The sequence below is a fragment of the Eretmochelys imbricata genome, chromosome 3 (genome assembly GCF_965152235.1).
Source record: "Eretmochelys imbricata isolate rEreImb1 chromosome 3, rEreImb1.hap1, whole genome shotgun sequence".
Classification (NCBI taxonomy): Eukaryota; Metazoa; Chordata; order Testudines; family Cheloniidae; genus Eretmochelys; species Eretmochelys imbricata.
Genome location: NC_135574.1, coordinates 121,082,353 through 121,109,470, shown reverse-complemented (window position 1 = coordinate 121,109,470; position 27,118 = coordinate 121,082,353). Strand labels below are relative to the sequence as shown.

Here is a 27,118-nt window from a genome sequence, read left to right as displayed (position 1 = left end):
TACAACTAATATAAACTTCCATACATACGAAGATTTTCGCATACTGATGGAAACAAACTGCAATAATACAACCCTCAAACATTACATTAAAAAACCCCAAAGTTTACAAAGATTTGAAGACATCTATTGTACATGTCCAATTATATTGAATTTTGGAGAAGAGTTATTCTAGGTTTTTAAGGCTTTTCCTAGTATGTGTGCAATACTCAGTTATGGGTATTCACTTTACAAATCAGGGATAAAAAGAAATGGGGAATTTGACAATTTGCAGGCATTAATCTCAACTGAATGTTCTAGGTCAGTGTTTCTCAACCTTTTTGGTATCAGGGACCAGATTGCTGCCTTCCTAAACTGTGTCAGGGAGATCTTAGGGACTAGCGCCAGTCCACAGACTGGTCGTTGAGAAACATTGTTCTAGGGAGAACCACTCAGATACCATGGTGATAAGCAACACTATATTAAAACAAATGCAAATCCTGAGATTTTTGGCCAGCAATATTTTATAGAAACCTGCGGACCATTTTGTTTTGACGTCCTGTTGATATTAAATAAAGATGTAACTTCCAACACTAAGTTTCAGGCCAATAGGATTTGAAATAAAATCATAGACTTAGTTTGTTCTGTGGGCAAAGTTCATACACGCTTCTTTCTAACAAAACAAAGACCAGTTTCATATACATGGTTAAAAATGCAAAAGCAATGCAGTATAGAAAAACTAAATTTGTTGTTAAAGTTATCTAATATGTATGAAATTCAGCCTGTGAAGAAATTTCTCTGCTGTTAGAACTGCTTATATTGTCTCCATTCTCCCCACTATTGGACAAAATAAGTATCAAACCAGCAAATCATTTAAATATTTAAACTTTATGCCAGGGTGGGCAAACTTTTTGGCCCAAGGGCCACATCTGCATGGGGAAATTGCATACAGGGCCATGAATGTAGAGCTGGGGCACAGGGTTGGGGGGGGGGCGCGGGAGGGAGTGCGTGGTGCAGCTGGGGCTCAGGGCAGGGGGCTGGGGTGCAGGGTATGGCTGGGGCTCAGGAGGGGTGTGGGCTCCGGCCTGGCGCCACTTACCTGGAGCGGCTCCAGGGTGGCAACAGCGCACACCAGTGCCAGGGCAGGCTCCCATGCCTCAACATGCTGCCCTCGCCTGTGGGTACCTCCCCTGAACCTCCCATTGGCCACGGTTTCCCGTTCCTGACCAATGGGAGCTGCAGGGGACGGTCCCTGCAGGTGAGGTCAGCGCGCGGAGCACTCTGCTTCCCCCTCAGGGACGTGGTGCCGGCCGCTTCTGGGAGCGGCGCAGAGCCCGCAGTGCCACAAGGAAGGCAATCCTGTGTGCAGATCTAAAGCCTTGAGGGGCCAGATCCAGCCCATGGGCTGTAGTTTGCCCACCCGTGCTTTAGGCACATTATTTCAATAGGACTACTCATGCTTAAAGTGTAGAATCATAGATTATCAGGGTTGGAAGGGACCTCAGGAGGTCATCTAGTCCAACCCCCTGCTCAAAGCAGGGCCAATCCCCAACTAAATCATAAGCAAGTGCTTGGCTGAATTGGAGCCCACATTGAGCTATTATCGCTAGCTACCGCTCTGGCCTAAGAAACATGAAGCCAATGGACAGATGACAGCAACAAGAGAGCAACCATAACTGTTACCTTTGTTGCCAGTCTCAGCAGAGAAGCCTCAGATTGGATTGTACTATTTTAAGACAACCCCTTTGCCATCCAAAAGGACACTGTTCTTCAAATAGCTCAACAGTTCTGGAAGACTGCTCTAGGGAAGCTGCCTTCAAACCCACATTTCAAATCAAAGATGGATTAAAACAATAGAGAGTTATAAACTCCTAAAAGTGGAGTTTAACAGGAAATAAAACCAGATAGTCTTTACAAGAGGCATTAGTAACTTAGACACATATACTGTACACAGAGGTTCAGACCTATGTCTCTACAGACGTTTATATACAAGGAATCGTCATCTGAGTCATCCACCAAGTAGCCTCCTGAAGTCTTGATCAGTGGATTCAAGTCATGTTTCTTCAAATCATCAAAAACGTAGCATGGTACCTAGAAAGTTAAACATGTTAGTTAATTCCATGTAAAGTCCATACCACACTAGTTAGAGACATCATAGGACACGAAATACTTTTTCCAAAGACAACTGATTTTTATAAAATCTAGCAGTGGAAAGGTTTGCCCAGAACTCAAAATAATTCCATTAAAAACACCGGGCTCCCCACTAAAGGCAAAATGTTCACAATGTTGGCTATTGCACAAGCAAAAGTGAAAACCCTTCACTCTCATTTTACTGTGCAGAAAGCAAAAGTCACAGGCACAGGCGAGTTACTTAAAATTTTCATCTTTGTTAACTAAAGCTATTAAAGAATTTGTTCTAACAGGATATTCATAATTTTTAAAAGGTGGATTTTCATTTCAAAAAAGTTGACAAAGCTTTTGTGAAGTTTTAATTGCTATTTGTGCCAAACTTGCTATATATTAAGACTGAACAATGGGATTTTTAACTGAATGTATGCTGTAAAAAACCAAGAGTACTATTTGACTGACTATTCCATTCTTCTAACTGAAGACTGCAAAATTGGTGAAGTCACCTTATGCATTGCATGAGCTATGAACATTACCTCTTTCTTGGCTTTAAATGAGTCTTTCTTGCAAGCAATAAAAGTCCTCCATTCGAAATAGTGCACACACTCAGTTGCAGTAACAAGTTCTGGGGATCCCTATTTTAAAAAGATCATGAAATCAATAGTTAGCTTTCAGTTTATAACTATAAAATAAGAAATCAAAAATAAAAAGAGGTTAAGAAGTCAGTACCAACAAAACAGAAGTTTTTTGTTGGGTTTTTTTTTTTTTTTTTTTTTTTAAGAAGAGGCAATCATCCAAATTATTTCTTGACAATAAGAATGGCATGGATAGTACTCAGAAACGATGACATGACCCAGTAAATTAATGGCAAGTTTAGTCATTACTTAGGAAAGCTGTTAGAAAGCACAGGCAGAGGCATACTGCCAAAAAACACAGGAAAGTCCTAGCTGTCCGTTCATATATGACGTACACCACACTGAGTACGTGAGCCCTCAAAAGTAACCCCTCATTTCCAAGGTGTACAATTTGCGCTACATTTTACAGGCCAAAATTAGAGACTTTATTTTCAGAAAGGCTGAGTGCCCACAACTTCAGCTGAAGTCAGTAGGGACATCAGGTGCTCAGCAATTGTGAAAAGCAGGTCTCTGGTTGCCATGATTTATGTTTTAGCAAGACAATGCATTTTTAAATGTATGTCTCCCTACCTTAGCATCCATAGGTAGGTATTTTTTGCTTGCCATTTATCCCACAACTAATTACCAATTAAGGCCAGAGAAACTAATCTTCTCTCGAACCATACACCAGCAAGGGATCTCTTCTGGAAAGGAAAAACTAGTTTTGATAGGCCTGGTTCAGATTCAAGCTTTTCATGCCCAATCACACCATCAGTTTAATAATGCAATAACCATAGCTTATTGTTAAGTCAGTCTAGTACTTTAAGGAGTGCTTAACATGGACAGGGCTGGACAGCCATGGAAACTAAGTTTATTTACCTATGAATATCCCAGGCAGAGCAAGCTTTCCATTTCCAGATGAAGGATGGAAAGGAGGTGGTAAAAGATCTCTATGGCCTGTCTACACTAGAACATAGTCCCCACCACACTAGTACATACACACATCCTTGTCAAGAAGCTATTTTTAAAAAAAAGTTGTGCCAGCCAGTATCAACAGGAGATCATTTTGTTAAAGATAAAGAGTTTGCGGTGTCCTAATCATGTGAAATCTTTAACTAGCTCTAGCAAAGTCACACCCTGGCCACACTGGCTCTTACAGTTTACCAATAAGAGACAATTTTCTTGTCACTGGAAAACTAATGTAGAAAGGGCAAAAGGATCTCTGAGCTTCCGCCTCCACCCTCTCTCTTCAACTTGGTCACATGTGGAGTGTGAAACTTTTAAAAAAAAAACTTTGATGTACTGACACTTCACATAACGGTCTAAGTTACCCTGCTTTCCAAAAAGGTGTGTAATAAAGTTATCATTGCCAACAGCATCACTTCTTGAAGTGTTTGGGTCCTAGTATAAGTGACTCCAAGCTCTGATCGCTTCAGCTAGTAAGAGTTTGGGAGGTGAGAGTCTGGAGACATGAAGTATCAGAAAATAAAACCTTTTAAACTAGAATTTTACATCTGTACTAAAGTTTTAAAAACTTACATGAAGCTGTCCCAAAGAGGGATTAGTCAGAGGTCTGAGTTTTTTTTCTGACCAATGCAATATTTATTTCTGATTTCTAGCAATTATCAGAAGACACTACATTAAAATAAAAGGACTTTACAAACCTAAACACTGGTTCGAGAACCATATATTAGCTTGTAAGAATGGAATTTGGTCATATTCTTTGATACTGTTCTATTTCATCTATTTTAAGTCCGCAGTTTACTCAAGCTGACACTTTAAGAGCTTTCAGGTGCTCTGTACGCTGCTGACTTTAATTTATTCTATTACATAGTTTGTGAAAATACTATACTGAAATCCATTTGAAAGCATTAAAGAACCAGAAAAGAGTCATTGACTAGACCTAGCAAAACACAATGAATCAAGATAGCTGTTCGTTTAATATCATCACGCATGGCTTGCCTATCCCACAATCTGAGATCAATACACATTCTTGGAGAGCATGGGAGTTTTCAAGAACTGGTGTAATCACATCTGTAGCGTCACAAACTGAAGTATCATTTCAGATTTTTCCAAAAAGAAAGAAAGTTTAGAAAAACCACAAGCTATGCTGACTAAATGGGAGTTAAAGAGACTAGGTGGGTGAGGTAATATCTTTTACTGGACCAACTTCTGTGATGAGTGACACAAGCTTTTGAGTTTACACCGAGCTCTTCCAGTGACCTGAAGAAGTTACTTGCACAAAGGACATAAGGAAACAAATGATAGACTCACCAGAGTCTTCCCACAAAGGAAGTTAATGTTGCTTTGAACAACATGTTGAGCGCCTTGCTGCGAACAGGGCGTTGTCGTGTTGAACTCAAGAAGTGATTGAGAACTTCTTTTCAAAGAGGAGTCACCTAAATGAAGAGATAAGAGCTGCAATAATACAATACTTTATAAAAAAAACACTTGGTACATCAACAATATCCTATGTTGTTGTTAAGCTTAAGTACTACACAAGACAACATACAAATCCATTTAAAGGCAACTTTAAAACAAAGAATAATAAATTAAGTCATTAAGACAGACCCAGGGTAAAAATTTTCAGAAGTGCTTAAGTGACTTACAAAACTTAAATCTTTTTTCAAGAGTGACTTAGGCATTTCTGAAAGTTTTACCCTCATGCTTTTCAAATTAAAATTCATCCTCTTGTTTTTCCAGCTATAGCAATTGTGAGTAGTATTTATTAACGCAATATTGCTGCGGTGTATTCAGTCTGTTTAAAGGCAGTACACATTTTGATTAGGAGCGTTCTTTTGTTATATAGCTACAACCTTTTGGCTAAGAACTGTACTTACAGCTAGTCAGTGCTAAACCATCTTCTTTGTTACCCATCCTCCCTTCTCTCTGTCACCATCCCCTTGTTTGCGTTTTAGACCGTAGGCTCTTTGGGGAAGAGACTTATTTACTCTGTATGTACGAGTGTATAGCACAAGGGAGCCCTGGCCTACCTGAGACCTCTGGGCACTGCATCAGTATAACTTAACACCCCACTACCAGCCAAGGCCCAGATCCTCACAGGTATTTGGGAGTCAGGCACTTGAATACCTTTGAAGATCTGGGCTCAAGTGCCTACAATGAATGTGCATGGGGACAGGCCATAAGGGGGGGGCGGAAAAGAGAATCTGTCAATCATCCAGTCCAGTCCATCTATCCATGCAGCCTTGCTTAAGATGCTACTTTTAAAGCACCTCATGTGACTGAGCTTCCATCACACCTCTTGGGAGATTATTCCAGAGTCTTCTCTCTCACTATCAGGAGCTACTTCCTGATATTAAGTCTAAACTCACCCTCTTATTTTTACCTTAACACCTCAAGTTATGCTTCTGTACCATAATAAATAATTCCTCTCCTCCTTTGATGTTTGCACCTCTCAAATATTTTAAGATTTACATTTCTCCTCCCCCTAAGCAGCTGCTTTTGAGAGAGCTTGGCTCATTCCCCATATCAATCTCTGCCCCCCATGACCATGTTTGCAGTCCTTAAACCGCCCTCCAGTGTATGGGAGCATGGCAATGCCATGCTCAGAACTGAACGTGATGCACCACACCCACACAGAAAGGCCGCTCCCCAGTGGCTGCAAAAAGGGCCAATGCATACATGTCACACTGCAATCCTAGCTAACTGGTTGTCCACCTCAAGGTCTTTCTGTCTTACAGCCTCCAGAGTTTCTCCTATTTACTGAGTGTGGGCATCTTGAATTATTTTCCTCACAGAGTCTATTAAGATGAATTTTCCTCCCTCAAGCTGCATCTCATTTTGTTATTTTCTGTCGATGTTTCTAATCTAAGTGTTTTTGTCTTATTTCTCCAACCAAAGTACTGTTTGCAACTCAGCCCAGTATGAAACATTTATTCACTATGCTGTTTGCCCCCCTCTTCCAGATTAACGATGATATTAAGACCTGACCCAACAGCTCCACACCACAGCCCACTAGACACCTCTTCACTAGCTGTCTACACAGTTGTTTATCATTACTCCTCAATTATCTTGGTGCCCATTTTCAGTCCACACGAATGTTCCGCTGTAGACCTATTTTAATATTTCTATTAATTTTAAGAATAGAATAAAATGTTACACTAAAATCCACATTACTACACTGACTGCATATCCTCCTGCTCCCCTCCACACACTAATTTTGTACAGCTAGGAAACACAGCCTGCCTGGCACAATTTTATCACACTGGAGCAAGTGCTCTTTAAATGCCAGCATGATACTTACTCCTCCCTTTTTACTTCCCTCTGCTTCCAGGCCCTGGCGCAACTAGGAAAACAAGTCATGTCTGAATGCATGCCAGTCAATGATTTTCCATCTCATATAGATGTAGTCTGACACCTTTAAAAACAGGCTACTTGGTTGTGGTTCAAGTTAGCTAGGTTTCCCATAACACATTTCCCCTACTCCAGACCTACTTGCTAGCAAGCAACAGAGCTAAGTGAGGACACCCAAAAAGGAAGGTGTTTTGGGAGCAAAAGGAACCTTCTGAATATTTGCAGAAGACTTGGACAAGATGGGGAAAGAGAAAAGAGGGTTAACATTGATAAAGGGAACACCGACACTGCAGGAACACCAGGCATCAGAATTTGAGACAGTGCCCACTGCCAATGCTCTCCCCCACTCTCCCACCCACCCCCTCCCGAAATCCTAGTGCCAGCAGGAAGGCATTACCACCAGGCTAGCTGAAACTCGGCCCTTTTGTCCAGGCCTGCAGATAAGCTGGGATGGGTGGAATTTGTGATGCAGATATCAGCAAGTTCTATCATGGTGAGGTGTACAGCCTACTGACAACTATGAAGAGGAAACCTACGTTGGTTACAAACCTTACAGATGGAAACGAAATGGGTGTGAATCACAATGGAAACTTACCCACTAACACATTACATTCACTCTACTCTAGGGCCTCTATTACAAGAGGAGCTAAAAGTTTATGCTAATTTAGCTACAGGGACACATTTTAGGACATTAACGCCCTAACAGCTATTCAGAGAACCCACATGCTGTGGTGAGGAGCAATGTACAGGAGCATTCAATTAATTATCTGTAACCCATTGAAGGCAAGGTTACAATGCACAATTAACATTGGCATGAGAGGAAAGCAACCAAAAATAAAATGACAGGATACACAGGGGATGCATGGTATAAGTGTCACTCCAGTTTAGAAGTAATTCTACTTTTACAACCATTTCTATTACTACTGCTGTAGTTTCCTCAGCTGACATATTGCATATACAGTCTGAATTCTCACAAAGAATGCCAGCTCTGGATGAGTCGGTATGTGCTACACAATGAGGCAGGCATGGCAACACCCTTTTCATCAAGACAATAGACAAGTTTTGTTTAAGATGTGCAATTTCTACACAATTCTGCAATGTTACAGATGTGCTGGAGAGCACTTGAAAACTTGGTCAAGCTGTGTTGAGAATGCTTGATTGTCTTCATAATAAAACCACATTTTTTATTCAGTGCTTGAAAAAAAGCCTACTCACACATGCAGTAAGAAGCTTTCATGGGGTCACGGGCCTCCCCCTTTGTTTTTGGTTGCACTCCCCCAGCTCAGACAGGCTGGATAGCCTGCTGAGGTGAATCAGGAGGTGGAGGTGGCACTCCCTCCCTTGGGCCCTGCCCCCCCAAGCCACCCTCACAACTTTGCACCCTGGGCAGCTACCCTGCTCGCCCTGCCCTGGTTACAGCCCTGCCCTGAGGTTGTTTCGGTCGGATCCTGCCAGGCACTCACCTCACAGTGGCAGCTCCTCTTTTGTGGGTCTCGCTGGGCTTGGCTCTCTGCTCGGGACATTGCAACCTCTGGGGTTGCAGCATCTGTCAGGTTTGGCCCCGTCCCCTGACTGGACCAAAATTGTGGGAGTGGAATTGTGACCTGGCTCATGAGGTTGCAGTGCCATTCACTCAAATTTGACCTACCCAGACTCCCGTCATCAAGACAGCTGGGCCAAACTTGAGTGGCGCTGGGACCCCAGAAGTTAGTGCCTGGAGCAGGGAGCCCAACCAGCCCTGTGGGACAGGAGCTGCCACACAACCCTTAAACTTTCTGCTACTTAAAGTTGGGCACATGGCTTAAGCACCTTGGTGAATCAAACTTTTACTTAAGCCCTGTTTAACCCACCTAGGAGTGGGGTTCAGACAACCAATTAGAAACAAAATCTGTATTTTGTTTCTAAACACTTATTGGCACCATCTCATTTTGCCTCTAATATGATTTGTTAAAAAAAGAAAAAATGTCAAGTTAACAAGTTAACACACTCTTAAAAAGTCACAAGTCGTCAGGAAATTCAAAAGTTCAAGTTCCTTTACTCAACCACATTGCACATCCTCTGTCTTTTATTGCATGCCTTTGACAACTATCTTAAGCCACACAGTGAAAGAGGAATAAGAGTATTAGCCATGTGGAATCAAAACCACCATCCATCCAGCGTTCTGGTCACCCTCAACAATTTTTAAAAGGGGCAAACGCACTGAACCAAACAGATTTGTCAGTTTCCCCAAGATCAAATCAAATGCACAGTGATGACAAACGGTAAGTGAAAAATAATCGAATCACGTGATCTCCAGAGTCACTTTCACTACCCAATGTGAAACAAATAACCAAATAAGAGGAGGGTCACAAAAATACTCATCCAAGAAGCTTAAAATTCTGTGGGATTAGTTCTTCACAGTAAATAATTTTCAGCAACAGAAGTAGTGAGGAGACACCATGTTTGCATGGGACATGGGTAACTATGGGTCTATAATGAGGGACATTTCTCCAGTGAGGTATTGTTGATAGATCTAATCCAAGCATTGGTTTTCCTACATAAAAACCGTACTTCAACCAACAAGCACGTATGCAGTGTACGTTGTGCTAGAAGTAGCTATACTAATAGAATTACAATGAAATACATACTGTTGCTATTCCTGTTTAGAGGAGAATTTTATTTTAAAAAATTATTAGATATGCTCTAGTTCAAAAAGAATTTTAGAAAAGTTCTAGGACCTGTATCATACAGGAAGTCAGACTAGATGATGACTGATCCTTTCTGACCTTGGAAGCTATGAATAGCTGCTATAAACTCTTGTAAACTGGGTAAAAGTTAACCAGCATAAGAAAAAGGATTTAGTATGCAGTGGTAAAAATCTTAGATTAAAATTTTATTCTGTAATTTATGAAATATTGTTATGGCTAACATACATTAGAAAACCTGGAGAGAAGCTACAGTAAACATGCCAGAAGTTCTCTATATTTTGGAATGTTGACATCGTAAGAAACAAAACATTAACTTACCTACTGACAGATAGACCTTTTTATTCAGGTCATATGCACAGACTGCACTTGATCCACTACAGTCTTCAATGCCACCACAGGGATTTATTTTATAACGCACATGTTTATCTATATCAATTGCTTCCCATGTATAACTGAAAGAAAAACAAGAAAATAGCCTGTCAGTTAATACATATTTGCAACCATTTACTCAAACCCAAAAACCCATCCATGAAATATCAGATCTAACCAAAGAATGCCACAATCTCCATAACACTGGAATCCCAATTCTGAAGTTTGTATATGATGTAGTATAAGAATTCCTTCATGTTACTTATGTGTATGGTCCCAGGGAAAAAACAAACACACCACACACAGGAAGAAATTTAGCCACTTTACCACTGACTGAAAATGCTTCCAACACAGCAGCTGTCTTCGTGATAATAGATACCCACCTCTACAGAGCTCTTGTGAATAATCCTTTAAAAATCTGGCCACTCAGTACTATGGAGGTGTTGACAGAGAATTCAGATGTGAGCCAGAAAAATTACAGGGGCTTGAGAGAGATGCTTCTGAAGGAAAGACTGAGTACTAATATGTATGTCTAGACCAAAAGAACAACTGAAGGAGGCACAAAGTTTCATACTCATTTTTAAAGTATGTAAATAGCTAAATTGCTCTCCATTCACTGTAAGTACAATCGAGTGACACTATGAAAACATGAAGTAAAATTAAGCAGACAACTGGTAGAGGAAGTGGGTGGCAACCTAGGCAGCAGTGACCATGACATGGTTGAGTTCAGGATCCTCACAAGAGGAAGAAAGGAAAGGAGAGTAGCAAAATACGGACCCTGAACTCCAGAAAAGCAGACTTAAACTCCCTTAGGGAACTGATGGGTAGGATCCCCAGGGAGACTAATATGAGGGGGCAAGGAGTCCAGGAGAGCTGGCTGTATTTCAAAGAAGCCTTATTGAGGGTGCAGGAACAAACCATCCTGATGTGCAGAAAGAATAGTAAATATAGCAGGCGACCAGCTTCGCTTAACAGTGAACTCTTCGGTGAGCTTAAACTCAAAAAAGGAAGCTTATAAGAAGTGGAAATTTGGACAAATAACTAGGGAGGAGTATAAAAATATTGCTAGAGCATGCAAGGGCATAATCAGGAAGGCCAAGGCAAAACTGGAGTTGCAGCTAGTAAGGGATGTGAAGGATAACAAGAAGGGTTTCTACAGGTATGTTAGCAACAAGAAGGTGGTCAGGAAAAGTGTGGGACCTTTACTAAACGAGGAAGGCAACATAGTGACAGAAGTAGTCAATGCTTTTTTTGCCTCGGTCTTCACAGACAAGGTCAGCTCCCAGACTGCTGCACTTGCAACACAATATGGGGAGGTGGTGAGCAGCCCTCAGTGGTGAAAGAACAGTTTAAGGACTATTTAGAAAAGCTGAACATGCACAAGTCCATGGGTCCAGATCTAATGCATCCAAGGGTGCTGAGGGAGTTGGCTGATGTAATTGCAGAGCCATTGGCCATTATCTTTGAAAATTCGTGGCGATCGAGGGAGGTCCCGGACAATTGGAAAAAAGCAAATATAGTGCCCATATTTTAAAAAAGGAAAGAAAGAGAACCCGAGAAACTACAGACTGGTCAGCTTCACTTCAGTCTCCAGCAAAATCATGGAGCAGGTCCTCAAGGAATCTATTCTGAAGAACCTGGAGGAGAGGAAGGTTATCAGGAACTGTCAACATGGATTCACCAACGGCAAGTCATGCCTGACCAACCTGATTGCCTTCTATGATGAGATAACTGGATCTGTGAATATGGGGAAAGCTGTGGATGTGATATATCTTGACTTTAGCAAAGCTTTTAATGCTGTCTCCCACAGTATTCTTGCCAGCAAGTTAAAGTATGGATTGAATGAATGGACTATAAGGTGGATAGAAAGTTGGCTAGATTGTCGGGCTCAACGGGGAATGATCAACGGCTTGATGTCTAGTTGGCAACCGGTATCAAGCAGAGTGCCTCAAGGGTCGGTCCTGGGGACAGTTTTGTTCAACATCTTTATTAATGATCTGGATGATGGGATTAATTGCACCCTCAGCAAGTTCACAGACAACACTAAGATGGGGGAGAAGTAGATATGCTGGAGGATAGGGATAAGGTCCAGCGTGACCTAGACAAACTGGAGGATTGGGCCAAAAGAAATATGATGAGGTTCAACAAGGACAAGTGCACAGTCCTGCACTTTCGATGGAAGAATCCCATGCACAGCTACAGGCTAGGGACCAACTGGCTAAGCAGCAGTTCTGCAGAAGAGGACCAAGGGATTACAGTGCACAAGAAGCTGGATATGAGTCAGTGCGCCCTTGCTGCCAAGAAGGCCAACAGCATATTGGGCTGTATTAGTAGGAGCACTGCCAGCGGATTGAGAGAAGTGATTATTCCCCTCTATTTGGCACTGCTGAGGCCACATCTGGAGTATTGCATCCAGTTTTGGTCCCCCACACTATAAAAGGGATGTGGGCAAATTGGAGAGAGTCCAGTGGAAGGCAACAAAAATTATTAGGGGGCTGGGGCACATGATTTATGAGGAGAGGCCGAGGGAACAGGGATTATTTAGTCTGCAGAAGAGAAGAGTGAGGGGGGATTTGATAGCAGCCTTCAACTACCTGAACGGGGGTGCCAAAGAGCATGGAGCTTGGCTGTTCTCAGTGGTTGCAGATGACAGAACAAGAAGCAATGGCCTCAAGTTGCAGTGTGGTGGTCTAAGTGATATTAGGAAACACTATTTCACTAGGAGGGTGGTGAAGCACTGGAATGGGTTACCTAGGGAGGTGGTAGAATCTCCATCCTTAGAGGTTTTTTAAGGCCCGGCTTGACAAAGTCCTGGCTGGGATGATTTAGTTGGTGTTGGTCCTGCTTTGAGCAGAAGATTGGACTAGATGACCTCCTGAGGTCCCTTCCAACCCTGATATTCTAGGATTCTGTGACAACATAAGCAGAATGAGAAAAAAATTCCCCAGAGATGTTAGTTTGTGGCACCATCTCCCAGGAAAAATGGAGGCACCATCTTTATTTGGAGCTTTTAAATTTAGAGTGGACAAAGCACTAGAACAAACATTCAGAAGAATGGCCAGCACTCAAAGATTGATCTGTCACAGGTATTTCTAATGCATGATCACAGTGGTATTAGACCACTTGTATGACCTATTAGCTCTTCCCCACACCTATCCCCTTTCCAGTTTCTACAGTTTTACAATTCCAGTGTGGTTTGAGACATTTATCAGACAGCTGCCAGCTCTACCAGTGAAATTCAGGGTCAATGCCACAAGAAGCCCAGCAACCTGGTCCAGCTATTGGGATTTTATCAGGGTGCAATCCATGGACTCTGCTTGAGGGCCTCATCTTCTGTACTAATCTCTAGCGGGCAGGAGTTTTGATCATTTGAAGCCATCATTCCCCAAACAGCTAGAACACAAAGATGCTCTCTTGTTCCACACTGAAGGCTGACTACTAGGACCAGGAAGAAAGGAAAAGAGGAGCTACTCTGTCCCACTCTCAGGCTGGTTTTTGAGTTAAACCAGCCTGAGAGTGGGACAGAGTAGCTCCTCTTTTCCTGGTTGCATTACTTGTTTTTGTTTTTTTAAAAACAGCAGGTCAAAGTTTACTAGGGAATTTTCAGTGCACCACAGGAGGATCCACGCAGCCTGTTTGGACATGGCATGGAGAAGCATTGTAGATTTACATCTACCTTGCAGTGCACTAACTCGCTATGTAGACAGGCCCAGAGTTCTCGCTTTACGGAGAGACAGCAACACAAAGAAACTTGGTAAGCAGTGTGTCGATTTCACCGTTGCCCAAAAGGTCTGTACAGCAGCAAGGGAAGTTGACCAGTTTTTTTTAATTTCACCCTGCTGCTGCTTGGGAAAAAGGTTATAAGTTGGTGTAGAGGCATCAGAACTATCTGCAAATTCAAAAAAGATTCTGTGCTAGACAACTTTCCAAACATGACCTGTTTTCTTTCCTCCAAACCTTACAGTGGATCACCTCTTAGTTACTACTCAATACCAGGTAAGAAAAATTGGTATCATTAGCAAACCAATGAAAGATGGGTAAAAGGAATTCAATGTCTACTCAATAGGCATTTCCCCTTTCCTGTAACCAACCTAATCTTTAGCCCCATATGTGCAGGTACATTTCACAAATTAGGTATCACTGAGGTAGAGAAAGAGCTCCAAACAAAAACAGCAAAGAACAGAAGTTATAATGTAAAAATTACAAGAAATGGAGGAAGGGAAAGGAGTTGGACAACGCCAGAGCAAAACTAAGTAAAAAAGTGAAGTGGTAGTTAAAAAAAAAAAAACTAACACAACACACCCTGAAGAAATTGACTTAACCATCAGGTAACATGGGGGCAGGAAAAGAAAAGACTACAGCTGGTTGGAAAAACCAGAACAGTTTTCCATCAAAAATGCAGTTTCATTGAAATCAAAAATGCTTTTACAAAATTGTGTCAGTCTCACCTAGTGTGGATAAAAATCAATGATTTTTTTCTAAAAAGGTTATTTAACTCAGATTTCTAAGTTAAATTTTATACAGATTTAAAAAAAAAAACCCATGCACACCCAATTTCAAGTTACATTTGAAATTGACATCCTAAGCCAAGACTTAACTTATCGGTCTATTAAAATCATTCCATGTTTCAAGATTTTCATACAGCAAGTAACATGAATTGACAGAAAATCACTAATCCTGAGTGAAGTAGGAAGACAGTGCACTTTTTATAGGCCAGGTCTACACTACAAACTTATATCGGTTTATCTATGCCACTCAGGGATGTGAAAAAACCCACAACCCTGAGCAATGTAGTTATACCAACCTAACCCCTCGGATAGACAGTGCCATGTCAACGCGTGGGCCAGTGGGGTTACAAGAAGGTGAAAGTCAGTGCAGTCTCAAGTTTAGGCTGTAAGCCACCTAATAATAAAGCCTGAAAATACCAGTCACCAGTTCTAGTAAAGCAGAAGAAACCTGGTTGGTTAATATTCTGTGTGAATTTGCTTTGAATAACATGACCTACTGGTTCTCTACAGCTCAGTGGTAACAGACGACTACTGGAAAGTCTGACACATCTACTCCCATGTAATCGTAAAGGCCCATCACAAGTGTTATTCATTGCTTTGTGAGCTACCAAACCACACCAGCCTCTCTTTTTTGAAGTGGTCATGAGGCTCCTTTCCCTATGTGCTCAAAATTCTGCAAGAGTTCCACATCAGTAAGCTTTAAAAAAAAAATGTTAAAGTTAATCCACAGGTGTCTATATAGCAAAGGTCATAGGACTGAACTTTTGTTTTCATGAAAAGAAAGGAGTACTTGTGGCACCTTAGAGAGTAACCAATTTATATGAGCATAAGCTTTCGTGAGCTACAGCTCACTTCATGCTCAATTAAATTGGTTAGTCTCTAAGGTGCCACAAGTACTCCTTTTCTTTTTGCGAATACAGACTAACATGGCTGTTACTCTGAAACCTGTCATTTGTTTTCATGGTTTCTGAAGAACCCATTCAGTTAAAACATGTTTTACAAGAATCAGTGTTTTTTTAAAAAAGTGATCTTTAAATTGAAAAAAACTCATCCCAGCCAGGGCTTTGTCAATCCTTGAGGGGGCCATTTAGGGATCTGGGGCAAAAACTTGTGGATTGGTCCTGCTTTAAGCAGGGGGTTGGACTAGATGACCTCCTGAGGTCCCTTCCAACCCTGATATTCTATGATTCTAAGCCTGACCTTAAAAACTTCCAAGGAAGGGGATTCCACCACCTCCCTAGGCAACGCATTCCAGTGTTTCACCACCCTCCTAGTGAAAAAGTTTTTCCTAATATCCAACCTAAATCTCCCCCACTGCAACTTGAGACCATTACTCCTTGTCCTGTCACCTGCCATCACTGAGAATAGTCTAGATCCATCCTCTTTGGATCCACCTTTCAGGTAGTTAAAAGCAGCTATCAAATCCCCCCTCATTCTTCTCTTCTGTAGACTAAACAATCCCAGTTCCCTCAGCCTCTCCTCATAAGTCATGTGTTCCAGACCCCTAATCATTTTTGTTGCCCTTCGCTGGACTCTCTCCAATTTATCCACATCCTTCTTGTAGTGTGGGGCCCAAAACTGGACACAGTACTCCAGATGAGGCCTCACCAATGTCGAATAAAGGGGAACGATCACGTCCCTCGATCTGCTGGCAATGCCCCTACTTATACATCCCAAAATGCCATTGGCCTTCTTGGCAACAAGGGCACACTGTTGACTCATATCCAGCTTCTCGTCCACTGTCACCCCTTGGTCCTTCTCTGCAGAACTGCTGCCTACCCATTCGGTCCCTAGTCTGTAGCAGTGCATTGGATTCTTCCGTCCTAAGTGCAGAACTCTGCACTTGTCCTTGTTGAACCTCATCATATTTCTTTTGGCCCAATCCTCCAATTTCTCTAGGTCACTCTTGACCTTATCCCTACCCTCCAGCGTATCTTCCTCTCCCCCATCTTAGTGTTGTCTGTGAACTTGCTGAGGATGCAATTAATCCCATCATCCAGATCATTAATAAAGATCTGGAACAAAACTGGCCCCAGGACCGACCCCGAGGCACTCTGCTTGATACCGGTTGCCAACTAGACATCAAGCCGTTGATCATTCCCCGTTGAGCCTGACAATCTAGCCAGCTTTCTATCCACCTTATAGTCCATTCTTTCAATCCATACTTTAACTTGCTGGCAAGAATACTGTGGGAGACAGTATTAAAAGCTTTGCTAAAGTCGAGGAATAACATGTCCACTGCTTTCCCTTCATCCACAGAACCAGAAATCTCATCATAGAAGGCAATTAGATTAGTCAGGCATGACTTGCCCTTGGTGAATCCATGCTGACTGTTTCTGATCACTTTCCTCTCCACTAAGTGCTTCAGAATTGATTCCTTGAGGACATGCTCCACGATTTTTCCGGGGACTGAGGTGAGGCTGACTGGCCTGTAGTTCCCAGGATCCTCCATCTTCCCTTTTTTAAAGATTGGCACTACATTAGCCTTTTTCTAATCTTCCAGATCTTCCCCCGATCGCCATCAGTTTTCAAAGATAATGGCCAATGGCTCTGCAATCACATCTGCCAATTCCTTTGGCACTCTCGGATGCAACGCATCCGGCCCCATGGACTTGTGCTCGTCCAGTTTTTCTAAATAGTCCCGAACCACTTCTTCCTTCACAGAGGGCTGGCCACCTCCTCCCCATGCTGTGCTGCTCAGTGCAGTAGGCTGGGAGCTGACCTTGTTTGTGAAGACAGAGGCAAAGAAAGCATTGAGTACATTAGCTTTTTCCACATCCTCTGTCACTAGGTTGCCTCCCTCAGTCAGTAAGGGGCCCACACTTTCCTTGGCTTTCTTCTTATTGCCAACATACCCGAAGAAACCCTTCTTGTTACTCTTAACATCCCTCACTAGCTGCAACTCCAGGTGATTTAGCCTTCCTGATTTCATTCCTACATGCCCGAGCAATATTTATATACTCATCCCTGGTCATTTGTCCAGACTTCCACTTCTTGTAAGCCTCTTTTTTGTGTTTAAGATCAGCAAGGATTTCACTGTGAAGCCAAGCTGGTCACCTGCCATATTTACTGTTCTTTCTACACATCGGGATGGTTTGTCCCTGTAACCTCAATAAGGGTTCTTTAAAATACAGCCAGCTCTCCTGGACTCCTTTCCCTCTCATGTTATTCTCCCAGGGGATCTTGCCCAATCAATCTTACCCTCTGCTCTTGTATGCCTGTTACTTCCCTACCATCAATGTTTGTTGAACAAAGTATGTCCTTATGACAAATCCTGTAGCTATGTCATATGTCAAACCTATATAACTTACTGATTTGGCCAGGAAATCTTAACCCTCATCCCTATGCTTTGACATTTCACTTGGGGGCTACATAAGTCTTATGATACATCCACGGGCTTACGGAGCAGAACACATGCAAGCCAGTTACAAGGATAAACCAATTTTAAAGTGCCTGCAGCTGAATGGAGCTCAATCACTGCAAACAGAAAAGGGTTAAAGCGACCATAAAACAGGATCAGATGTGAAGGAAGCATGTTATTAAGAAAGCGAGATGGGATTTGGATCGGTTTGGTTTGCATATGTAGAATGATATCTTGCATTCATGGGGCACCTCCTACTTAAATATTTCAGCATGCTTTAGAAGCCAGCTAATTTATCTGAATTTGCCCAAGGTCCCACAGTGCGGCTGTGACAGAGCCAGGAACAGATCATCAGGTTTCCCCATTCCCAGCGTGAAACTCCTCAAAAAGAGGGTGAACTGGAGGCTGTTCTCTGGTTCTGTCAGCAGCACACGTGTTGGGAGTGGACCTGACACGCATTCTTATGTCAATTATGGTACACTGATTAAGAGGCTGAAAGAATAATAGTATATAGTTATGCCTGGAAGAGCATGGGGGATGAGATTATGAGGAGAGAGTTAAGGTTGTTGGATTTAAGCTGCAGCAATTTTGAATTTCCTAACTTTAAAACAAAACTACAAGTATTTGAAACATGCAACATTCTATTAACATTCTACTATTTTTTTCCCCTAAAACTAGTGACACTGCAATGGGTTTATAACTTTTGCTCTATCTTACTGAATCTTTGCCTGAGGTTCATTTTAAATATACACAAGAGCAGGAGCTCAGTAACACCGCTCTGCATGTTACCACAATACTGGTTGAGCTAGCATATGAAAAACTACATGGACTCATCCTACGACTGCAGAAAAAAAAAAAAAAAAAAAACCACCACACTTTCTCTTCATCAAGCCAAATTCGTTTTGTCTAGGCAAGGTCCATCAGAAAGGAGGAAGGCAGAGGGGAAATATGAAGTTGGAAAGGGGCTAGGACATACAGTAGTGTAGAAGCAAAGTTAAAAAACTCCAGGAAGAAGTGGTTTGGCGGGGGGGGGGGGGGGGGGGGGAGAGAAGGAGAGGGGTTCAAAGAGAAGAGAGAGTTTTCCTTTAAGATTGCCCAGACAGCGTTTGTTGTAGAATTTCAAAATGATGTTTCCATACTTCTAAGTCATGTCTGCAAAAGTATTGTTTTCAATACTAAATCTGTCCCCATCTTTTTTTTGGGACTTCACAAATAAATTTTCCTTAAAAAGGATTTGTCTCTCCTCTGTTGCTGTGAGATGCAAACAAACTGGGGAAGAATTTGAACTGTGTCCAGAGTGCAGTCAGATAGACAAGATAAACTGAAGATATGGAGAGACTTTTTCCCCTCTACTTATTTGCATTATAGTAGCCTTAACTGTCACAAGACTTACCAGTTAAAAAACAAATCAGGCAGATTTAAGTTGACTGGCTTAAGGGGACACTGCCTGAAAGCAAGATTTTTACTTAGCACAGTTATGGCTAAACATGTGAAGAAAAAACAGCTGGTGGAACCTATGAAATTAGTTTTACAAAGCCAGAGAACATGATTTAGAATGGAAGACTCTCTCTATAAGAAACTTCCTCTTACTCCTAGATTCCACAAGTCAACTAACCAACAAAGCACTAGGAACAAGCAACTCAGACCACTACAGCTGAACTGCATAGAACCTCACACTGTGTGTTTGTGGTGCCTGTGAAGACTTGGAAGCAGGCTGTCCTATACACCACTTCTCTACCTTGAAAATTTTCCTTCTGGTTTGTCCAGCTTTGAACACTGAGCAGGGTGTGATAGGACCAGTGAGAAGGAGACATGGTTCCACTGTTCCAGCAAAACAGACAGGCCAAAAGTTAAACTGACTGAGAGACCTGTTCTACCCAGGTCCTTATCATGGAATCAGTTAGCAGTCAAGAAATGTATAAGTTATGTTTGTAGCTTTAGTATTGTACTAGGCAAGGAAGGGAAGAGCATGTCAATGGCGGAGGCCACTGTAGAATGATAGTGATCCACCAGGTCCTCCACTCCTCATCCTCCAGGTGGGGTGCTGATGTCCTTTAGCAGGCTTTGTAATTCATTGGAGTCCATGAGTTTTCATAGGGGAATCTGGATTGTTCTTTTTTCCTTGTTGCCTGAGTGCTGGAAGGTTTCTGACCACTGTCTTAATGAGGTGATTACCCACCCAAGACTGTGACTGGGTCGTAACATCCTCATACTTGATATCTTGGCCAAAGATCAGGTTCAATGTATGTCCGGCTGTGTGAGTTGGACCAAAGATGACCTATGAAAGTCCTAGGGAGGCAAGTGAGGAGATTGTTTTGAGGTTTTTAAATCTTGTCAACAAGTACTGAAATTTCCCTGTGTGACAATTCTGGGGTATCTCACCACCGCCAACAAGGTGTCAGGGAGCTCCTTTACAAATCTTTGTCTGTGGCGGTTGGTAAATTAGCATAAAATTTACATAGCTTTGGTTCTGGTTTCTACTGTCATATGAATGAATTCAAATAAAGTTGTCTTATCAGAGGTACCTCTCTTACATCTGATGTTTGCAGAGAAGATGAAAGCCGCGCCACCTGCCTAGGTCTGTGGTATACTAAGTATCCTGGGGGGGACAAGGTGACCTACCACATGGCTTGCAGTGTCATCCAGCCACTCTCGATGCTGCAGGCTCTCTCATGTGACGCATCACTGATGAGGTCATATATAGTTAGCATCAATTTTAATTCATGCTACTTTGTGTTGTCTGTTTCTGACCCATGCCTCAGTAATAGACCTGTGCAGTATTTAGGGGTCAGATGTCTAGAATTTGATTTCTTATTTTTGCTTCTGTTTCCTTGGACAGCTCCTCCCAATTCAAACTGTGATAGGAGAAGTAGTAGATGTTGCCATGGGATGTGCCAAGTGGAGGAATGGTAGTCCGATTTCCCAGATGTCATGGGAAAGGCAGATTTGTTGAATATCTTTTGGAGCTCTAACCTGGCTGAGTCCTGAAAATGGGCAGAGCTGGAGCAGTGTGTTCTTGGAATAGTGGTGGGTGCTCTGGAAGCATTATGGCATAACAGCAATGGAAATAGTAATAAATGACAACAATAAGGGCTGAGTCCAGTAAGTGGAAGTGTCAGTGGCATCATACATCAGTTTCCTTTAAATAATCTGTCTGTTGTCATGACACCCCTGTTGCCATTACCTGATTTGGGAGGGAGGTGGAGAAGAGTGAGGAAGAGACAAGTACTTACTTAGACAAGACTAAAAAGTAAGAGCTGAAATGTGGCTTCCTCACCAGCAGATGGCAGAGTAGCCTGGAGGAGCAGGGCTGGGGCCCGGGGCTCCTTTCTTATAGGAGAACAGAGCCCAATGGTGGCCTTGTTCCTAGTGGTGGTTATTGACTTAGAATCATAGAATATCAGGGTTGGAAGGGACCTCAGGAGGTCATCTGGTCCAACCCCCTGCTCAAAGCAGGGCTGATCCCCAATTAAATCATCCCAGCCAGGGCTTTGTCAAGCCTGACCTTAAAAACTTCTAAGGAAGGAGATTCCACCACCTCCCTAGGTAACGCATTCCAGTGTTTCACCACCCTCCTAGTGAAAAAGTTTTTCCTAATATCCAACCTAAATCTCCCCCACTGCAACTTGGGACCATTACTCCTTCTTCTGCCATCTGCTACCACTGAGAACGGTCTAGAGCCATCCTCTTTGGAACCCCCTTTCAGGAAGTTGAAAGCAGCTATCAAATCCCCCCTCCTTCTTCTCTTCCGTAGACTAAACATCCTCACGGCCTCACTTTGACCTTTTAAAAATTGAAAGACGTTATCTGAAAAATGAAAAGTGACCAAAAGTCCCACTGGGGAGAGGCAGGAGAGTGGCTGGAGCAGCAGAGCCCCAGACCCTTTAAAGGCTGTTAGGATCCCCTGCTGTTTCCACTGGTGCCAGGTGCATGTAGGGCCAGCTGGACCCTGCTCCTGCTGCTAGAGCTGCATCCCCAAAGGGTGGGGGAGGAGACAGGAGCACTGGATAATCCCTCCAATGCTGAAGAAAATATTTAGCTTTTACTGGGTATCTTACACAAATGAAGATGTGCATGTGTGCTTTTGAGAGAATGATGTGTATTCACTGTTCTGAATGTTCCGTTTTGTGAGTGATGGTAGTTGAATTATTCAGAGCTGAAATAACATGAAAGCCAAGCAATCCTGGACTATATTCCTCCTAGAAATATAGCTGTGAAAAGGTACATTTGTAGTTAGACTGTAAGATCTTTGGAGCAGGGCTTGTCTGGTTATGTGTTTGTACAGTACCTAGTGTGACTCAAACTCCTGTTATGATTGAGACCCCTAGGCACTACTGTAATGCAAGAAAATAATCTAATAAAATGTATTATTGACTAGAGCAGAAGCAAGGCCTACAGCACTTCTGAACAGATATAGTTATCACCTGAGAAGGACAAATCCCTTGTATACATGCCTATAGTAGGTAACCTTGTGCAGAATTGGTGTACTTGACCATCTTAGAAGACTCATATCTACAACATCTTTTAATTCATTCCTACAATTATTTTTTAGTGTAACTCTTATATTAAGCCATAGAATTAATCAGTACTAAAATAGTTAAATGTCAACAATATTTATCAACTGGATAACGCCTTAAAGTGTGATTCTACTCCAAAGACTTACTCCAGAAGCAGCTTCAGTAGTGGGTTCCATGTTTATTAGGTCTCAATACCAGAACAAATATGCTCAGTTTACAAGTAAGAAGAATTTTTTCTACCTACCAACTCTGCAAAAATCAATTGAGCTGTCACATGGATTTTTCTTCCCTTTTCACACATGAGCATCAACAGTAAAGTCTCTCGAGCCCATTTTATGTCCTCACTGACACGTGTCCACCCCAATTGCCTTGAATGGGTTTACACTGGTGTATATGTTAACACATTTATATAGATTATGCACAAGGAGGAGGCAGATACAGCTCCCTCCTAGCTGTCTTTGCGCTGTAGGATTTACAGGAATAAAATAAAGGAGTAAGCTTGTTTACCTCACTAAAATGAAATATGACAGCACACAACAGAAACAGGCTTAAGAGTAAGAAGGTGCCATTTTTACAGTGTTCATTTTCAGAGTAGAACTATACTTTAACTCACTCCTTCACACCTAAAATTACTTTGATTTCTAAGTGTATTTCTAGCTTGTTTAAACAGAAAAAGCTATATATAAAATCTGGCTTCTTCTGAAATATGAGGCCAACTGTTTTATGATAGATATGTTAACGGACAAACCTTCAAAACTTCTAGGTGAGAAGCGGATTCATCACAAATATAGTTTCAAAGAACAATGTAGGTAAAGTACACAGAAGAGAGGACCAACATACTAATATGATACTACTGTATACTCTGGGTTAGCATGAGTCTTTACATTCATCCTTGTGTAACAAAAAGCGTATAGCTGCATTGTTCCTCCACCCCTACCGAGAGCACCAGAACAATGTTTGTAGTGGGGATGCTGAAAGACCCTAAACAAAACCGTACACCTTGTATATGATGGAAGCCTACTTCAAACCAGAGAGTGCTGCTATACGCCCAGTGCTCCTAGTTCCAGGAAAGCATTTCTGTCACCTATAAATTTCAACTTCTGAATCTCTAACCCTGAGGGGGAAAAAGCTAGCTCACAAGCTGCTAAACACTAAGCTGTGGCCAGTATCAGTTTTATTTTTTCTCAGCACTGTTTAGCCTGACACCCACTGAAATTGGCAACTGGAACAACTTGCTTGAGTTGACTCAGAGAGAGAGAGAGAGATTGATTATGCATGCACAAGTCATACATTATGTTTACACAGTTCCTTTGATCCCAAATGTTCCAAGCACACTTAATAAATTTAGATATATTTGACACTAGTAGAAAGCAGTCACCTCCAGGGAGGAGGGCAGCAGCCAGGCCATGGCCCAGGCATTGGTCAGGGGCATAGGGAGGAGGAAAACTAATCAAATATACCAGTACAAAACCAAACCTTTTAATAAGCATAATGGCATCACCGACACAAAAGCAGAGCTAAAACAGCATGGCGTCCTTGTGGCACCTTAGTCTCCACAAGGACTCCTCGCTGTTTTTGCTGATGCAGACTAACACGGCTACAGCTCTAAAAGTGGATCTACCTATTCATGTTTAAATTTCTCCTCTGAAAAGCCACAAACCCTAAAAATTTATCTGAAATTTTCAAAAGCGTCCAAGTCCCTTTTGAAAATGGAACTTAGGAGCCAGTGACTTTTGGGCATTCCTCCCCCTCCCCTTTACCTGAGGGCATGTGACACAAACAAAAAGGTAATAAAAGGAGACCAAGCACCTTGCAGCCTCAAACATTACCCACTCTTTCTCCACAGGTATATACCACAGCGGCAGGCTCCTTAGACACCAGTTAGGGAGGATCCCAAAGCACCCTACTAGCAGAGTCACAAACAGCACACAAGGGTCAAGCCCCCACATCCTGCAGCCACCTGAGCGGAAACGCTCAGCCGTTTAATGGCACAACATAAGGCAGATGGTGAAGGCAAATAAAGGCCGTGCCCCCGCGGACTGGGCCGAAGGAAGCAAAAGGCAATTGTACAAAAAAGAGCTTAGCCGCAACACCACAAATGGGAGGGTGGGGCACACAAATAAACAAGCACGAGAGGCAAGACGCTCCGGCACCCGTTCGCCCCCCAGCTCGCTGCCACATTGATTTAGAGGCGTTGCCAGCTCAGTGAGCGATGGGGGGCGGGGAGCTCTTCACAGACTGTCCCTTTCATGCCATGGGCCCTGCAGGGGGCTCCAGCAGCAGCAGCCCCCAGCGCCCTGCCCGCAGCGGCGGGTCCCCACCTGCACAGCGGCTGGTAGTCCAGGCTCTGGGCCTCGCCGCCTGCCCGCAGCCCCGGGAGCAGGAGCAGGAGCAGCCAGGCCGGGAGGCGGGGCGCGGGGAGCCATCGCGGGGCAGGCCCCGGGCCGCGGGCGGCGCGTCTCATGGGTGCAGCGCGGGGGCCTCAGAACGGAGCCGGAACTGGCAGGCGCCCCTGCGCCTTGGACCTGATAGAGAGGAACGGGGGGGTCATGTGATCCCCACCCCCAGCCCGCTCATGTGACTCCCGGGTCATGTGACCAGTCATGTGCGTGACAGGCTCAGCGAGGGGGGGGATTGTGTGTGACCCGTCCCCGGGCACCAGCTCCCCCCACAGCCCCGAGACCTCGCACAGTCCCCTACGGCGCCGGGCTAGCCGGGCCCGTTCCCCCAGTGATACCTCCCCACTCCGGACACCCACCCCCCCGCACCCCACAGATCCCTCCCCCGGGCACTCATCCCTCTCCGCACGCACTGACCCCTCCCCCGGGCACTCACTCACCCCCCCCCCCCGCTCCCACTGACCCCTCCCCCGGGCACTCACCCCCCCCGCACCCACTGACCTCTCCTCGGCACTCACTCACCCCGCACCCCACTAACCCCTCCCCCGGGTACTCACCCCCCCCGCTCCCACTGACCCCCTCCCCCGGGCACTCACCCCCCCCCGCACCCACTGACCTCTCCTCGGCACTCACTCACCCCGCACCCCACTAACCCCTCCCCCGGGTACTCACCCCCCCCGCTCCCACTGACCCCTCCCCCGGGCACTCACCCCCCCCCGCACCCACTGACCTCTCCTCGGCACTCACTCACCCCGCACCCCACTAACCCCTCCCCCGGGTACTCACCCCCCCCGCTCCCACTGACCCCCTCCCCCGGGCACTCACCCCCCCCCCCGCACCCACTGACCTCTCCTCGGCACTCACTCACCCCGCACCCCACTAACCCCTCCCCCGGGTACTCACCCCCCCCGCTCCCACTGACCCCCTCCCCCGGGCACTCACCCCCCCCCCCCGCACCCACTGACCTCTCCTCGGCACTCACTCACCCCGCACCCCACTAACCCCTCCCCCAGGTACTCATCCCCCCCGCACCCACTGACCTCGGCACTCACTCACCCCGCACCCCACTAACCCCTCCCCCGGGTACTCATCCCCCCCGCACCCACTGACCTCTCCTCGGCACTCACTCACCCCGCCCCCACCCCCCGCACCCACTGACCTCTCCTCGGCACTCACTCACCCCCCCCCCCGCACACCACTAACCCCTCCCCCGGGTACTCATCCCCCCGCACCTCACTGACCTCTCCTCTGGCACTCACTCACACACCCCCGCACCCACTGACCCCTCCCCCTGGCACTCACCCCCCCTCCGCACCTCTCTGACACTTCACCCGAACACTCACTCCACCCATACACCCCACTGATACCTCTACATTGATACCGTGCAGTCAGCCCCCCATGCACTTCAGTGACACCTCACCCAAGCACTCAGCCCCCATTCATCCCCATGAGACCTCACCTGGGCACTCAGTCCCTCCCACACACCCCAGTGACACCTCACCTGGGCACTGAGCCCCCCATGCAGCCCAGTGACACCACACACCCCCCATACACCCCACTGACACTTCACCAGGGCACTCAGGCCCCATGTACCCCATTAAAGCAACAAAGAGTCCGGTGGCACCTTAAAGACTAACAGATTTATTTGGGCATAAGCTTTCGTGGGTAAAAAACCACTTCTTCAGATGCAAGTGGTTTTTTACCCACAAAAGCTTATGCCCAAATAAATCTGTTTTTGTGGATACAGACTAACACGGCTATCCCCTGATACATGTACCCCACTGACATTTCATCTCCCCAAACACCCCAGTGACACCTCACATGAGCATTCAGCCCCCAAACACCCTAATAACACCTCACACTCAGCTCCCACACCTCAGTAACACAGTCAGCTTCTACGCTGCCCTACATGCCCCCAATCACATGCCCTCAGTCACCATACATACACGTCTCAACAACACACACCCAGCATCTCCCAATCCTACACATACACCCACCTATTGTGCCACCACGGGGCTACCCATACACCGCAAGAGCCCCTCACATACATACTCAGTCCCTCACACACATGCACACACCATAACACCCTTGCCTTTACTCACACTCTGTTCTTTAATCATCCCACATACTCATCTGCTACTTACAACAAGCCAACAACCAACTACACATATAAACTCATCCCACAATCCCCCAACACCTCCCCTCACAAACATCCCCAACAAACCCACATCATATCTATACACAAA

At 44.3% G+C, this 27,118-nt stretch overlaps 1 protein-coding gene across 1 annotated transcript in view; it reads right to left on the bottom strand.

Annotated features, from left to right (window-relative positions):
- The window catches only part of IGF2R (insulin like growth factor 2 receptor), an 89,210-nt gene extending 64,191 nt beyond the window's left edge, over window positions 1–25,019 (bottom strand). The window contains exons 1-5 of the mRNA XM_077813298.1: window positions 24,795–25,019; window positions 10,037–10,170; window positions 4,992–5,116; window positions 2,640–2,738; window positions 1,941–2,067 (exon numbers count right to left, since the gene is read on the bottom strand). Coding sequence (XP_077669424.1) covers window positions 1,941–2,067; window positions 2,640–2,738; window positions 4,992–5,116; window positions 10,037–10,170; window positions 24,795–24,937 — 628 coding nt within the window. The 5' untranslated portion in view covers window positions 24,938–25,019. The remainder of the gene's footprint in view (window positions 1–1,940; window positions 2,068–2,639; window positions 2,739–4,991; window positions 5,117–10,036; window positions 10,171–24,794) is intronic.
- Window positions 25,020–27,118: the final 2,099 nt, after the last annotated feature.